Below are 17,305 nucleotides of genomic sequence, written 5' to 3'. Positions count from 1 at the left end.
GCCAAGTAAAAAAATTTAAACAGAAGCAGGCTTTTCCATGTACGATACATCAACTATTTCTTGTCTTAATATTTGGCTAGTACCTTTAGTTCCATTGGGAAAAACTGCAGCACTTACTGCAATATGGCCTTTAAGGACGTATGTGAAGCATTCCTAGAGAACAAAAAACAACAATGTTAACTAAAAATCAGTAAATTACAGCGTAACTTCAGCTATTGAAGTCATTTAGTTATTTATTGTGTTTAATGACGTGAAATAAAATTGTAAACATCTGGAGCTTGCATTAATACTTAATGCAGCCTTATGTCAAAAGTGTAGCATCATATTTCCAATTGCTGTCAAGCTACATGCTAAAGTACATATTTAAACCAGTATTTAGTAAACAGATTTTAAAAACAATTGTTTCCTACTATCAGATATGAGTTAAACTTCAGTGGAAACAGTCAGCTTATTAACCTGTTTGAAATGTGTGTAATTATGTGTAATTCTACAGTGGAAGCCATGGTGGCACAATAGTTACTGATACCACACAGTTACAGAAAACTGTGTTCAAGTCCTGGCCTAATCACTATCTGCGTGCAGCCTACGTGTTCACACTGTGTTACATGCGGTTGTTCCCTGGTAGCTAGCTTTTCTCTTGTATTCCTGTGGTTTTGTAATTAACAAGCTGACTATGTTATTAAATTGTATTGAAATTAAATTTAATATTCACCTAAATCCTAATAATAAAAGAGCCAAATTAAACACATAGCACACATACAATTTTATCATCCCCTGTTTTACTTAATATGACTGTCCAAAATTCATTTTTTATTATAAAAATGTAATAAAATCCTTAAATATCATCAAATAGCTCAAATAAAGTTTAGATGATCATTTATTAATATGGGACAACATCTTAGAGGCATACTTTGACCAGTTCCCCTTCACTGAACTACTTTTGTGTTTTTCTTGGATGAACTGCTCACTTCAGGCCATGCCATATCATTTTAGTTAAATTAAAACAGACATTGAACAGGGCCATTCTAAAAGATCACATATCTTTTTTTACCAGCTTACTCTGTTCTAGATTTCTTTATTTTGAGTAAGTTTTGTTAGATAACTATTTTTTTATACTGAGCTTTGCCAATCTGCACTCCATTTACGTGATCTTGGAGGCCAATTTTAGAAATGGATGTATCACCCTGTCCTACCACATGAGCACTGACACCTTGATTCTGCTGTCCTCTAAATATTATAGGGAGCATGAGTCACTTTCACAAATCTACGTAATGAAGCGCAGATTCTGATGTGAACATGTTAAGGTGAATTTTTTTTATTTTTTTTTTTTAATAAGAATAGCTCCTCAGACACACCTAAATTTTACATAACTGGCTGAAGAACTTGACTCAAATTACTACCATGATCCTCTTTCTTTTGCTAACAAAGATATTGAATATATTGTGATTTTGATAAAAGTGTTAAGTAATAATGAAAAGGATAATCTTACAAACTATATTTATTAAAACCAGAGAGGTTTAATTTATTATTAAGTTTTACAGTGCATCCTGAAAGTATTCACAGCACATCACTTTTTCCACATTTTGTTATGTTACAGCCTTATTCCAAAATGGATTAAATTCATTTTTTTCCTCAGAATTCTACACACGACGCCCCATAATGACAATGTGAAAAAAAGTTAACTTGAGGTTTTTGCAAATTTATTAAAAATAAAAAAAATTGAGAAAGCACATGTACATAAGTATTCACAGCCTTTGCCATGAAGCTCGAAATTGAGCTCAGGTGCATCCTGTTTCCCCTGATCATCCTTGAGATGTTTCTGTAGCTTAATTGGAGTCCACCTGTGGTAAATTCAGTTGATTGGACATGATTTGGAAAGGCACACACCTGTCTATATAAGGTCCCACAGTTGACAGTTCATGTCAGAGCACAAACCAAGCATGAAGTCAAAGGAATTGTCTGTAGACCTCCGAGACAGGATTGTCTCGAGGCACAAATCTGGGGAAGGTTACAGAAAAATTTCTGCTGCTTTGAAGGTCCCAATGAGCACAGTGGCCTCCATCATCCGTAAGTGGAACAAGTTCGAAACCACCAAGACTCTTTCTAGAGCTGGCCGGCCATCTAAACTGAGCGATCGGGGGAGAAGGGCCTTAGTCAGGGAGGTGACCAAGAACACAATGGTCACTCTGTCAGAGCTCCAGAGGTCCTCTGTGGAGAGAGGAGAACATTCCAGAAGGACAACCATCTCTGCAGCAATCCACCAATCAGGCCTGTATGGTAGAGTGGCCAGACGGAAGCCACTCCTTAGTAAAAGGCACATGGCAGCCCACATGGAGTTTGCCAAAAGGCACCTGAAGGACTCTCAGACCATGAGAAAGCAAATTCTCTGGTCTGATGAGACAAAGATTGAACTCTTTGGTGTGAATGCCAGGAGTCACGTTTGGAGGAAACCTGGCACCATCCCTACAGTGAAGCGTGGTGGTGGCAGCATCATGCTGGGGGGATGTTTTTCAGCAGCAGGGACTGGGAGACTAGTCAGGATAAAGGAAAAGATGACTGCAGCAATGTACAGAGACATCCTGGATGAAAACCTGCTCCAGAGCGCTCTTGACCTCAGACTGGAGCGACGGTTCATCTTTCAGCAGGACAACAACCCTGAGCACACAGCCAAGATATCAAAGGAGTGGCTTCAGGACAACTTTGTGAATGTCCTTGATGGCCCAGCCAGAGCCCAGACTTGAATCCGATTGAACATCTCTGGAGAGATCTTAAAATGGCTGTGTACCGACGCTTCCCATCCAACCTGATGGAGCTTGAGAGGTGCTGCAAAGAGGAATGGGCGAAACTGGCTAAGGATAGGTGTGCCAACCTTGTGGCATCATATTCAAAAAGACTTGAGGCTGGAATTGCTACCAAAGGTGCATTGACAAAGTATTGAGCAAAGGCTGTGAATACTTATGTACATGTGATTTCTTGGTTTTTTTATTTTTAATAAATTTGCAAAGACCTCAAGTAAACTTTTTTCATGTTGTCATTATGTGGTGTTGTGTGTAGAATTCTAAGGAAAAAAATGAATTTAATCCATTTTGGAATAAGGCTGTAACATAACAAAATGTGGAAAAAGTGATGCGCTGTGAATACTTTCCAGATGCACTGTAAATGTAGATGCATTTTCATTTGAGTTCATCTTAATGCAAGAATACTGATAATTATAAAGCATCCTCAAACATACTCTAATCACTGTAAATGACTACTACTAATTATCCTGACTCCCCTGCACTCTTTGGGGCTTAAGTAAATAGTGCAGAAACAGAAAATGAACTAAGCCCACTCTCTCATTCCCTTTTACTAAATGCCTCCTCTGGTTGCCATTACAGCAGGTTAATGCAGATATTCACCCTAACAACATCACACACTGGGGCTAACTGAGTTTTGAGAATAAATTCACCCAAATTTATTTCTACAGTGAATGGCAACTTGAGACACCTGTAACTGTATAATGTTTTAGAGTCTCTGTAAAAGTTTAACTATAAGTTAAGCTAGTTTTAGCTAAGATAAAGTGTACCTTTTCAAAAGGAGAAGGGTTGCCAAAATGCATTGTTCGTGTCACATCAGTAGTTCCATCTCTACAAAAAAAAATTATATTTATATATATATATATATATATATATATATATATATATATATATATATATATTTATATATATATTTATATATATATTTATATATATATATATATATATATATGCATATATATATACACATATATACATATATATATATACACATACACATATATACATATATATATATACACACACACACATACACATATATATATATATATATATATATATATATACACACACACATACACATATATATATATATATATATATATATATATATACACACACATATATACATATATATATATACATATATTATATATATATATATATATATATATATATATATATATATATATATATATATATATATGGTTGAAATAGTTTACTGTCAAATAATGCAAAGAGTACGCGACACGTATTTCGCCCTAATTCTGGGCTCATCAGGCGTACACACTCTACTGCACTCCCTCTCGGGAATCGAACCTCGGACGTCAGCACCAGAGGCGAAGCCCCTAGACTACGAATGCCATGAATATATATATTATATATATATATATACATATACATACACACAGTGATACCTTGACTTACGAGTGTCCCAACTAATGAGTTTTTTGAGATACGAGCAGTCTCTTGGCCGATTTTTTGCTTTGTGTTGAGAGCTAAAATTAGGGTTACGAGTCAGCTTCAGATACCCCACCCCACCAGTAGTTCGTGCATCTCGCCACAGTGAACGCCGCAACATCCCGTGTCTCACTCGTTCACTTTAAGCAGTTAGCTCACAGTTGAAGCTTCAGTGTTGTGCTCGCATTTGTGCTTGCAGTTATTTTGCAAAACTTCGTTTTTCCAACTATGGGTCCGAAGAAAGTGAGTGTGAAGGACAGTGCAGAGAAGAAGAAGCGGATGATGTGCATTGAATTAAATGAAGAATTTACAGAAAAACATGAGCAAAGTGTGCGTGTAGTCGATTTGGCGAAGCAGTACAAGCGTAGCACTTCTAAATTCTGCACCATACTGAAGCAGAAGGAGTCGATAAAGGCTATAACGCAAGCCAAGGGCGTTAAAATCATTTCTAAACAGTGGACATCTATCCATGAAAATATGGAGAAGCTGCTGATTGTGTGGTTGATGGAGAAGCAGCTCGCAGGAGATATTGTGACGGAGGCTATCATCTGCGAGAAGACACGAGCGATTTACGCTGATATGCAGCAGCACACCTCAGGCACTTCGACAGACTTGGCATTGGGCGAGCTGTTAAAAGCCAGTTGGGGGTGGTTCGAGAATTTTAAAAAGAGGACCGGCATTCACTCCGTTGTCAGGCATGGTGAGGCAGTGAGCGCAGATATGAAGGCAGCTGAGGATTACCTCAAAACGTTTTCAGGAATAATAGTGACCAAAGGATACATCCCCCAGCAAGCCTGGACATGGATGAAGGTGACATCAATGAGCTCATCGAGGAGCACTCTGAGGAACTGACAACGGAGGAGCTAAAGGAGCTACAGACGCAGCAGCACATGGAGGTTTGGCAGGAAATAAGTGACGCAGAGGAGGCGGAGGAAGTTATCTCTACAAGTGAGATAAAGGAAATGTTGGGAATGTGGGAGAAACTTTCAGACTTTATTCAAAAGAAACACCCAGAAAAAGTTTCAACTGGGCGCGCAACACGCTATTTAATGACACTTGCATGACGCATTTTAGAAACATTCTGAAAGGGAGGATGAAACAGACCTCATTGGACAGGTTTTTTTTGAAAACCCCTGCAGATGAAAGTGAGGAAGGTGCAACAAAAAGGGCAAAAATCAGTGAATAACATTCAGTTATTCAGTTCAGCCTTTCTCCACCACCTCCGTCAGCATCTTCAACTTGTCTGATCTCCAAGGTAAATGCTGTACATTATACTGTACTGTACTTAATAAAACCAATTTATTGCAGTACATTCTATTGTATTGTGTTTTTATACAATATTCGTTATTTATAAGTACATTTTTCTTATTTAAAAACATGTAACAAAAAAACTGCAGTGTTTTTTGGGGGTCCGGAACGGATTAATGCCATTTCAATTCATTCAATTGGGAAAATTGATTTGAAATAAGAGCATTTTGATTTACGAGCTCGGTCACGGAATGAGTTAAACTGGTATCTTAAGGTATCACTGTATATATATATATATATATATATATATATATATATATATACACACACACAAAAATATATACATACACACAGTACACATTTTTTTTAAATTCTATGTTTGAAGATCATAATATTACAAAGCAGACTTTTAAACTCAAATATGCTTACTTGAACTGAGCTCCTGAATCTAAGAGGTAGATTTCATTCAGGGTTAAAGTCCGATTAGTTTCTGGAAGAGGCCTTAAGAAGAGAGAGAAAAAAAAACAAAAAAAAAAAAACAGGGCTTCTTATGCAGTCTCAGAATAAATAAAACACTAGAATTCTTCTAATCCTTCTAATACAAGCTTGGTATAAAATTTATATAATAAGGAAATATGGATACTTTAAGTGCAGCTCTGCTATTATAACATTTTTCATATTTATTATATACAGTATATTGGATCTACCTAGGCACTTTTGGAACTCAATAAAACATGGCTTATCTGAGTTCATATAGTCAATGGTGTCCAACTCCAGTCCTGGAGGGCCGCAGTGGCTGCAGGTTTTCATTCTTAGTGACCTGTTTTTGCTGCTAATTAACTTCTTTTGAATTTGTTTTATTGGACTTTTTCTTGAAGACTCAGACCCCTCAATTGTTTCTTTTTTTCTTAATTAGCAGCCAAACAATAATGAGTTACAAAATGAGCCAAAACTGGTGTCCATCATACATTTTCTGAAAATAAAGAAAGGTGAAGGTCTCAGGAATGCTGATCTGCTCTTAGAAGAGAGAAAATCCACAATTTCGGAAATGTCTGCTATTGCACAATGAGAGCAGCAACAAGCCATGGAATTAAAGAACGGGTTTAATTAACAATAAGACTCAGCACCTCATTAAGCAACTGGTTGGAGTGAAATTGGTTGGAGTTTGAGGCCCTGACTTAGTTGGTCTTCTGTTGGCTCACTCACTTCACATTTCATTTCTGTTTGGGTGCCATTTAAGGAAAGAAACAAAGAAATTCAGAGGAACGATGAAGAAATTCAGGGAAACATTTCTTAAAAACCAAGTTAATTAAAATGAATTCAAAAGAAGTTAATTAGTAGCAAAAACAGATCACTAACTAAGAAAAGGGTTTAAATGAAAACCTGCAGCCACTGAGGCCTTCCAGGACTGGAGTTGGGCACCCCTGATATAGTGATGCATCTCCTTCTCCCCTGATGTCCAAGCCCATTATTTGATGAAGTTTAGGGCAAAACTGGCTAGCTGTTTCCATAATCATAAGCAAGGGAAGTTGATCACAGCTATCACCTCAGATCAGCAAATACTTTCTAATAAATACAGATTAGGCCTAACAAAAAAAATAAAACAAAAATGATCAACATTGAAAAAAAAAAAAAAAAGACAAGAGATGTCGCTATGTTAAACTGTTGTCTTCTGTAGTTAAATTATTGCCGATTTGTTTGATAATATAGAGACACTAGGTAAGATCAAAACACATGAAAGTAGTCTGTCTCCTTAACGATAAGCAAGTCAAAATGATGACTCAGATTTTGACAGGAAATCAATATAAGTTATTCACAAATCTATTTATTTAGGTCTGCATTAATTATACTGTACAAAATGCATTTTCAGAGCAAATACATAGTATATACTGTAAATTAATGTTAAACAAGAAAGATAAAAGTTTATTTGCATTTCATTGGCAATAGTTAAAAGATGCTCTGCTTTCTCATTATTAAATAACTGATTTCTTCAATTTCACATAGTTCAAACAACAAATCAAGACATTTATCAAGCTGTGGCTCAAACAACTAACTGCCCCTAAAAATATAAAAGTCTAGTGGAATAATCATAAGCCTAAAGTGGAATTTAAATCTGGGCTAGTGTTGTCTCAAGTACATCTGGTTACACCATAATCTGCATTACCAATTAACATTTAAAATGCTTGAACTTACCCATAAAATATAGATATTAATATACAAAGATAATATATAAATATTCAGACACTATAATTCCTTTATAGATCTACAACACAGTACAGTCAGCAAAGACAATCAGTTTAAGTATATATAAAGGTGGACCACATGGTGCAGTATTTTTTTCCAAGTATATCAGAGAAATGGTAATATCAAGAAAGAAATATTGATTGTAGGCAAGGGCAGTCCTAGTGCAAAACTGCATGTTTAATATGGCCTAATATTATTCAGTTTAAAGTTCCGTGACTAAAAACACTGCGTCTCATTACAGTACACTCATTACACTGTGAAAAGTAAGGAATTACATACTGTTTTTTGCAGACAGTTCTTTACAGTATTTAAAGTCTTTTTAAGTAACTCTTCTTCACATATTTAAAACCATAAAGATCTAGCCTTTTGCACTATGATGAAATAATCACATTAGGATACATCCTAGGAGTATTAAAACAAGGGAACATTTTAAAGATGGCACAAATAGTCAACACTAGCCACAGCTATTGAAAACTAGACTTTTGAGTTTGTGGCTTGTTGAAGCCCTGCTACTGAAACAAGGCCAAGGATTTAGTTAAATAACAGATTAAGCTCTAAGTAAAACAAAGAGCTATTGGGTATTATGAGTCTAGTCCAAACCATAATATATGAGATTGGTTTACCTAAGCAAAAACAAGAAATGCAGCAACTAACCTTTCAAGTTTTCTGTTTTGCATATAACATATTAAATTAGGTACTGATTTCTAATTAATCTGTTTTCATACCTGTAATGAATGATGGCACCATTTGGCCCCACACTGGAAATTGTGGGAAAACTTAGGTCAACAAAATCTTCCTGCTGGCTAAAAAAATAAATAAAAACAAAAAGTTTAATGTCAATAAACAGTAGTCATATGTAATCTAAACATATATAAATAAATTCACACAAGTTCAAGGTAGGACACTGGATTTTAACATGGAATCTTAAGTTTTAAAGGAAAATCTCCCTATGAATATCACTATTTTTACAGACACATATATGTCTGAAAGCTCTCAGCTAGGTATGCTATTTTTAGCAAAAAATGAGTTTCTTCCATTTTCAGCCAACAATGCATTTGTACACAATGAAGCCAGAACACAGTTCAAGTCTCAAAAGCACATAGCTGTAGCATATAACGATGGGAAATTAGCATACAAGAAACACATTTGGCAGTCAAGTAAAAAAATTATAAAAAATAACAATTGTAATAATGTGTACTGTACAACATTGTACTGCCTCTGTATACATAAAGATAGTGTTAAACATTTTTCCACCACCAGATGGCAGCCACATCAACAAAATGGATTTTTAAACTCCTCAAATACAACAATTTGGCATGTAACATCCAAATTGACAGTAGGATTATATAAAGTGTACATTTTTTTTTGAACATGGCTCTGCCTTGTGAAAATCTACAGACCTACATGTTACAGTAAAGCTGCATTAAAACTGTACTGTTTTTTCCTGATATATTTATATTACTAATTCGGAGGTAAATACAAGATTTTGCATGTTTCAATTACAGATGGTTATTCATTTTCATTTACTGTTTGAAGTACGGGAAAGTAACAGGTATAAGCTTAAATAAAAGGGTAGACTTTTCAAGTATTTTGGACAGAAGATAATGCAGTGAAAGCTATGTTGACAAAAGGCAAGGATTTTCTGAAGTAGAAGTTTCAATAGGCTACCAAGTAGAAAAGAGCTGATTATCTTAACTTACATGTCTTTGGAGATGTGGGAGGAAAACTGTAGTGTGTGGAAGAAAATAAATAAAGATACAAAGAGAAGTGTAAACTCCACATGGACAGCAACATTCAAGTATGGAATTCAAACCAAGTACCCTGGATCCATATGGCAACTAACGCTACCACTGTGACTTTAAAATATAAAACATGGCAGAATGATTAGTATTGCTACCTCATATATCCAGGGAAACATGCTTAATTCCGAGTCTGCAATATTTGTGGAAAGTTTTAATATTTGTCTTGATTATATATATTTTATACAGACACTGTATACTAGTTTCCTCCAACACAAATTTCAAAAATGCATATATTAGGTTAATTAGCATTTCCTCACGAGGGAGGGAAATGATTGAGCAACATGCTATTGAAGGCTCATTCTTGTCTTGCACTTGAAGCTCTGGCTCCATAAAACTATATAATGGATAGAGTAGGTCCAGAAAGTGTACACATTAATATTCAATACACATACATGTAAGTGGCTATGGCCAGAATATATGCCATGCAATTCTTGAAAAACAAGACATAGAGACTGGTCAAGTAAAAGCATAATAAATCCTCTAAATCGTACATCCATTTACTGCACTTACTTGCATTACAAACTTAACCAACACTACAGCTTTCTATTTCCACTTTTAACAGCTCATATGCAGTATAGATTGCTACTGTAGCACCTGAAATTTATGACAACTTCCATCATTTGTAATGTGTAATATAAGGCTTGTTCAAATTAAGTTAAACTTTTTCTTCATAGCAGGAAAAATAATGTATTTTTTATCTCCCTATGAATCTTCTATACCACTCCACTTTCTGAGAAGAATGCCAGCTTGTGGTATTCTCCATGTCTTAATGATCTCAATACTGTCTTTCACATTACTTGATATTCTGAGAAAGCTCCTGAAGCAGGCTACAGTTTTGTGAGATATTTAAAAGCATTAATTTAGAAGATTTCTTTTATACAAAATAACGTATAAATCATAACAGCCGTTTTCTGTTTCTGGATCCCTGGGAAGTGAAGTCATTGGGATTAAGCCACTAACATCCTGGGTAAGAGTCTCAACAAAAGGTTATCACTATTATACTTCAACTTGCACAGTTTAAACAACGCACTCTGTTAATTGGTGACTCAGTCATCAGGTGACTGTAGGGAAGGCTACATGTCTTATACTTTGATAAAACCTCCACAACAGCTATTAACTTTATTCTAACTTTTGTTTAAACTAACACCATTTTACCTCGCTTGTCATTTCAGTCAGCTGCCTGGGACAAGAATACGAGCATCTGCCCCAAGACTTACATTTATTATTTGTACTTCATATGTTGATCTCCTATTTCTGCAGGCTTATCCATATACTATCCCTGCAATACATTCTGTAGGTAGGTCATTTATTGGAGAAACCTTGTCTTAATTTTCATTTTGGTGTGAACTTCCCGTCCACTTTAACATACAAAGGTACTGTCTAAGACCAAATGCTTCAGTAGCATTAAAGAGAGAGCCTGTGAATCAGTCTATCAATCATTTTAAAAAGTGAGTACAGCAGACAAAGTGTGACTACTTTACTATTAATGTTCTTGGTATGTTCAACAGAATTTGTATCTCAGTTTAGACAGAATGCACCCTTGTATTTGAATCTGAAATTCATTGAAACCTCTTACTTAGGAAACCCTCATTATTTGTGCATTAACTTGACACCAGTTACTTCAAAAATACTACTGTCATTGGTTTGCACTCATTTTTGACAAAACATTTTACAATTAATGATGATGACCACTCTGAGATCAAGCAATGGCCATGAGATCCGAGATGTGGAAACTCATTCACATTCTCATTTATTGCTAGTGTAGACTTACACCATCACATTATGGAGGAGAATGCAAACATAGCCAAAACACTTTCTATTAATGAGGCAAAGATCACAATAAAATGTGAGGTACAAAAAAGAGTTTCTAGGAAAATGATAGCCTAGTGCAGAATACTTTCAAATTTGAAACTGAAAAACAGAAATGTTTTCATGTAGTCTGTTGCACATGAAGAATGTCTGCTTTCATGAAGTTTAGATGCTCTCTAGTACATCAACAGGGAACATGTCTGCCATGCTGTCAATTTCAGGCATTTCAAATTGTGGCACATTATCCTGATCTTCTGCTATGACGGTAGATATTCATTTGCACAGGCTATAATGAGATTTGTTGTTGGTAAAAGAATATTTTGGTCTTGACACTGCAATAGGGATTACTTTTGCCCTCTTCACAGTTCTCTAAATGCCTTTGCATTGTTGTTTCTTTACTGATTTGCCCCCAAGTTGGTAAATGAGAACTCTGTTTTAAACAAAATACAAGAAACACAGCCATCCTGCTTGTTGTTAGCACTAGTGGAAAATGAGCAATTAAGCCTCAACATTACGTACACAGACATACAGTACTGTGCAAAAGTTTTAGGCAGGTGTGAAAAAATGCTGTAAACAAAGAATGCTTTCAAAAATGGAAGTGTTAATCATTTATTTTCATCAATCAACAAAATGCAGTGAATGAACAAAAGAGAAATCTAAATCAAATCAATATTTGGTGTGACCACCCTTTGCCTTCAAAACAGCATCAATTCTTCTAGGTTCACTTGCACACAGTTTTTGAAGGAACTCAGCTGGTAGGTTGTTCCAAACATCTTGGGAGAACTAACCACAGATCTTCTGTGGATGTAGGCTTCCTCACATCCTTCTGTCTCTTCATGTAATCTCAGACACACTCGATGATGTTGAGATCAGGGCACTGTGGGGGCCATACCATCACTTCCAGGACTTCTTCTTCTTCTTTACGCTGAAGATAGTTCTTAATGACTTTGGCTGTATGTTTGGGGTCATTGTCCTGCTGCAGAATAAATTTGGGGCCAATCATATGCCTCCCTGATGGTATTGCATGATGGACAAGTATCTGCCTGTATTTCTCAGCATTGAGAACACCATTAATCCTGACCAAATCTCCAACTCTATTTGCAGAAATGCAGCCCCAAACATTCAAGGAACCTCCACCATGCTTCACTGTTGCCTGCAGACACTCATTATTGTACCGCTCTCAAGCCCTTCAATGAACAAACTGCCTTCTGCTACAGCCAAATATTTCAAATTTTGACTCATCAGTCCAGAGCACCTGCTGCCATTTTTCGGCGCCCCAGTTCCTATGTTTTCGTGCATACTTGAGTCACTTGGCCTTGTTTCCATGTCGGAGGTATGGCTTTTTGGCTGCAACTCTTCCATGAAGACCACTTCTGGTCAGACTTCTCCGGACAGTAGATGGGTGTACCTGGGTCCCACTGGTTTCTGCCAGTTTTGAGCTGATGGCACTGCTGGACATCTTCCAATTTCGAAGGGTAATAAGCTTTATATGTCTTTCTGCTGCACTAAGTTTCCTTGGCCGACCACTGCGTCTACGATCCTCAACATTGCCCGTTTCTTTGTGCTTCTTCAAAAGAGCTTGAATAGCACATCTTGAAACCCCAGTCTGCTTTGAAATCTTTGTCTGGGAGAGACCTTGCTGATGCAGTATAACTACCTTGTGTCTTGTTGCTGTGCTCAATCTTGCCATGACATGAAACTGTCTTCCACAACTTCACCTTGGTAGCACAGTTTGGCTGTCACCCAGTTTTAAGCCTCCTACACAGCTGTTTCAGTTTCAGTTAATGACTGTGTTTCAACCCACGTGTGACATTGATGATCATTAGCACCTGCTTGGTAGAATTGGTTGATCATACACCTGACTATAATCCTACAAAATCCCTGACTTTGTGCAAGTGTACCTATAAGAATTGATGCTGGTTTGAAGGCAAAAGGTAGTAACACCAAATATTGATTTGATTTACATTTTTCTTTTGTTCGCTCACTTTGCAATTTGTAAATTGATAACAATAAACAATCATTATTTATATTTCTGAAAGCATTCTTTGTTTACAGCATTTTTTTCACACCTGCCAAAAACTTTTGCACAGTACTGTACATATTTTTCCCATGTAGTACTAAGAATTAGAGTAGAATTCAGGTGCAGATAGTCTAAGTAAAAATAGTGTATTAACATTACCTAAAAATTTAAAAAAAAAATATATACATATATATGTATATAATCTTACCTACGCAATTCATTTGCTTTTTCAGCGGCTGAAATTTCAGTAACATTGCTCTTTGGGATCTGAAATTTAAGCGTAATAATGAACAAAAACAACTCAAATAGTATACTGTACACTACATACAACCAGACCAATGATCGTTACATCCATTCTCCATAATTCATCCATTGATGCCTTCTTAAGCCTCCCTGTGGTCTTCCTCTCTTTCTTCTTCACCTTACCATGCACATTCTGTCTTCTGATGTAAAGGCCAAACTCACTTCAGGAAATGTATCTTCTTACTATGCTTTTTGAAGTGGTACAACAGCCGACACACAGCAATTTCTATTATATGATTTGTATCTTATTTTAGCTACATAGTTAAAATGGATGGATGGAAATTAACAGAAAACATCTATCTATAGGCTAAAAGGCACTTCATGAGATGCAGAGTTGGACAACTCATGAAATGTTCTACCAGCAGTGTTGAAATGTGAAATGTCTTATTAGAAAATGAAATTTCCTACTACTTCTTATGCAAGAAATAATGGGCTGGCAGTATGGAATTATACTGCATAAATACCATTGTAAGAGCCAGTCTAAGAAAGTTATTATTAAATTCACTTCAGTGTTTGCTTAATTTCAATAGAGCAGTGTTTCCCAAACTCGGTCCTGTGGCTGCAGGTTTTTGTTCCAACCAGATTCCTAATCTGTGACAACAATTAGCTGGTATTATTTTTCTTTTTTTCTACATTTAGAAAGGCACAGCAGCACGATTTTCACATTTTTAAGACATTTAGAAATATTTCTGCTTTTTCTATAGATTTAAATGCTTAACTCTCTTTTGTTGATTTCATTATATTTTGCCCTTTCTCTGGGCAGTTTCCCCGATTCGTTGTATCTTATTAATGACAATTAAAAATAAGCAGAGCAGACAACCAGGCAAACAACACTGAATCATCAAAGGCTGCAACTACTTTAGCATCAGACCCACTAATTAGTAAATAATGGATTAATTAAACAATTAGAACACCTAGAAAAGTAGAATGTAAAAAAAATCCATTATTCCCATATAACTGCTTGGTACAGTTTATTTATTTATTTTTTTGGCAAACTTAGTTTTCTAATTTCTATATTGTTCCCAAAACACAGAACATGGGAAATAACAGTTCACTTAATTAGCCCAGGAGTTCAATTAAAAACAGAAGCTGCTTGGAACAAAAACCTGCAGCCACAGGGGGTCCCTGTGTTTGGGAAACACTGCAATAGAGCATCAGTTTCACATAGTTATTTAGATTATGGTATAGTCTTTTACCCCATGTAAATTAACACGAAATAGAACATTCTTTGCTATATCTGTAAAACTGAGTGTTGATTTAGCAAGTTACGGAATAGTCTCACTGCTAGATACATTTTCTGACCGTGTCTAACATTGTTCACGTAATGCGACTGTACGGCCAAACTTAGAGAGAAAAGAAACAAGATAAATAAGCCTTAAACAGAACTTTCTTTAAAGAAGAACTTTTCTTTTCTTTAATATCAATTTTATCTCTGTGTTTTGTGTGAATTGTTTTGTTTTGAAATTTTACTACAACATTTAAAACAAAGATTTCTGGTCAGAACGTTGGTAATTTGAGACAAACACAGCTACAACCACATTTCTAAAGCAATTTACAATAATTATTATGAACAGAGAAAACTAGAAATATTTATCTTCATGAAATATATTATACCAAGAAATAAATAATTTCCTTCGCAAACAATCAAGAAAATAATAGCACAGTACTGTAACCAAAATATCATTTATTTCTGATGTGTTAGTGACAACATGCACTTTAACATTCTTGAAACTTACCTCTTTTTCCAGCCATGAAAAAAGCTCACAGAGAGCAACAGCATCTTTGATCTAAAATAAGAAGAGATTTGTTTATTTGTACTGCATTCTTAAAAAAGTAAACATTACTGGCTAATAAAAGTTGGTTGATTTTACTCACATGTGCATTACGCATGCCTTGTATTTCCGTTGCATTCTTAACAGCCTTAAAAAGGCATATTGGTGTATATGGAACCAGGCACCTATGCAGCTGAAAAACAAGTGAATTTAAAATGTTAGTTCAAAAAGAGCAAGGAAAATGCATTATTAGGGAGAAAGTAAATGCCAATAGACAAATTACTAAAATGCAAAAAAAAAAAAAACTGGTTTTGAAGACTGCAATCATACAAATTAGAATTTGAAAATACCGACACTGTTCTTTTTTTTTTTTTAGTATGTGGGGTGATGAAGCGCAGACTCATTCGTTTGCTATGCCTTCAAGCCTCCTTACACGGGATTCAAACAAAGCCGTGCCCATCATGCCTCACAAGTCCACCATTAATTAGCTAGATATGCTGATGATGTGGCACAGCATACAGGAGTGCAGGGCTTTCTGGTGGGTAAAGCAATAAGCACAAAACAAATACTGCCAAGCAAGGATGTGGGAACATGAACTTGAATTATAATAAAATGAAAAGAATTCCATTGTTTAAAATATTGCACAATAAAGTCAATAAAAATTACCATGCATTGCAAAATAGTCAATGAAACAAGTCTGTAAAGATAAACAAATAGCAATGGCTTTAAATTACCCACCAGGAGGTATACAATTGAATATTTTGTCCATGCTGTCTACCTTATCTAAGATGCTCATGTTTACTGTAAATAGTCAAGAGATGCCTAAAAGCAAAAATGAAAATTCAGTGCCTGTGAGAAATAATGAGAACTACTAACGTCTGTAAATTAAACTTATTAACTCAATGGAATTGTGAATGACCTGAATAATGGTAAGTTTAATATAATGCATCTCAGCAAGGATGAACTGTACTCTTTCACTATCTTATAATGCAGCATAAAAATGATACAGGTTTGGTTTTTCATACCTTTGGAATTGCCTCTGTTAAGGCAAAGCTGGCTTTGTCACAGATCCATATTTTTTCCTTTGGTCCAAGGTTGGCACAAATACTTTGTAATTCAGTTAAGATAGACTCATACTCGTGGATTTGCACTGTATATTCACTCTTTGTGGGTACTTCTAATTGCAGATGGTCCTTAACAGCTGCATCTGTAATACGTTCACCGTTGATAAACAACCTGCAAGTTAGAAAGATATTATCTAACACCATGCACTCTGTAATAAATTTTAAATAGGTCTAATTATGCCAAAAACATAGTATGCTGACTGTGTTTGACATGACTATATTACAAAGCAGTACAAATACAAATGTTCATATCACACTTTAAGATAAAGACAAAGAACATTATAACTTTGACAGTCAATATATTTAATAAAACAATATCACAATGCACCGAAGAAGCATTTGACTTGGGGCTACACCACACACAACTTTGTGTGTAATGCTATTATTCATTATAGTAAATGTCAACATTTCTTGCAATTAAATGTAACTAAATTTGAATGTTAAATCTCAGAATGTCCATTTTGCTATGGACAATTTCTCTGAATCATCAAAATTACCTGATTATTAATAGTTTTCAATTTTGAATTTGGCATACAAACAGACATACTAATAGGACTGATAAAATACTCTCGACTGTAGCTTCTACTTAATACTTACTGATTGCTACACATTTTTGTGCTTACAAAAAGGAGCAAGCTGAAATTTACTTTCTGTCCCTCTGGTAAGAATAACCTGTTCATTAGCATATTGCTATTAATCTAACAGGTGATATTCAAAATTCTTACAA

At 35.4% G+C, this 17,305-nt stretch overlaps 1 protein-coding gene across 2 annotated transcripts in view; it reads right to left on the bottom strand.

Moving 5' to 3' along the window:
• xpnpep1 (X-prolyl aminopeptidase (aminopeptidase P) 1, soluble) overlaps positions 1-17,305 on the bottom strand; it is a 70,061-nt gene that overhangs the window by 12,536 nt on the left and 40,220 nt on the right. For both annotated transcript variants that reach the window (XM_028795859.2, XM_051922176.1), the window contains exons 9-16: positions 16,480-16,690; positions 15,558-15,647; positions 15,419-15,469; positions 13,588-13,646; positions 8,474-8,551; positions 5,934-6,005; positions 3,566-3,626; positions 84-153 (exon numbers count right to left, since the gene is read on the bottom strand). In XM_028795859.2, the coding sequence (XP_028651692.2) occupies positions 84-153; positions 3,566-3,626; positions 5,934-6,005; positions 8,474-8,551; positions 13,588-13,646; positions 15,419-15,469; positions 15,558-15,647; positions 16,480-16,690 (692 nt within the window). The remainder of the gene's footprint in view (positions 1-83; positions 154-3,565; positions 3,627-5,933; positions 6,006-8,473; positions 8,552-13,587; positions 13,647-15,418; positions 15,470-15,557; positions 15,648-16,479; positions 16,691-17,305) is intronic.

The sequence above is a fragment of the Erpetoichthys calabaricus genome, chromosome 2, assembly GCF_900747795.2.
Source record: "Erpetoichthys calabaricus chromosome 2, fErpCal1.3, whole genome shotgun sequence".
In the NCBI taxonomy this organism is placed as follows: Eukaryota; Metazoa; Chordata; class Cladistia; order Polypteriformes; family Polypteridae; genus Erpetoichthys; species Erpetoichthys calabaricus.
The sequence above is the reverse complement of the archived record's forward strand: the minus strand, read 5'-3'. Positions and strand labels throughout refer to the sequence as shown.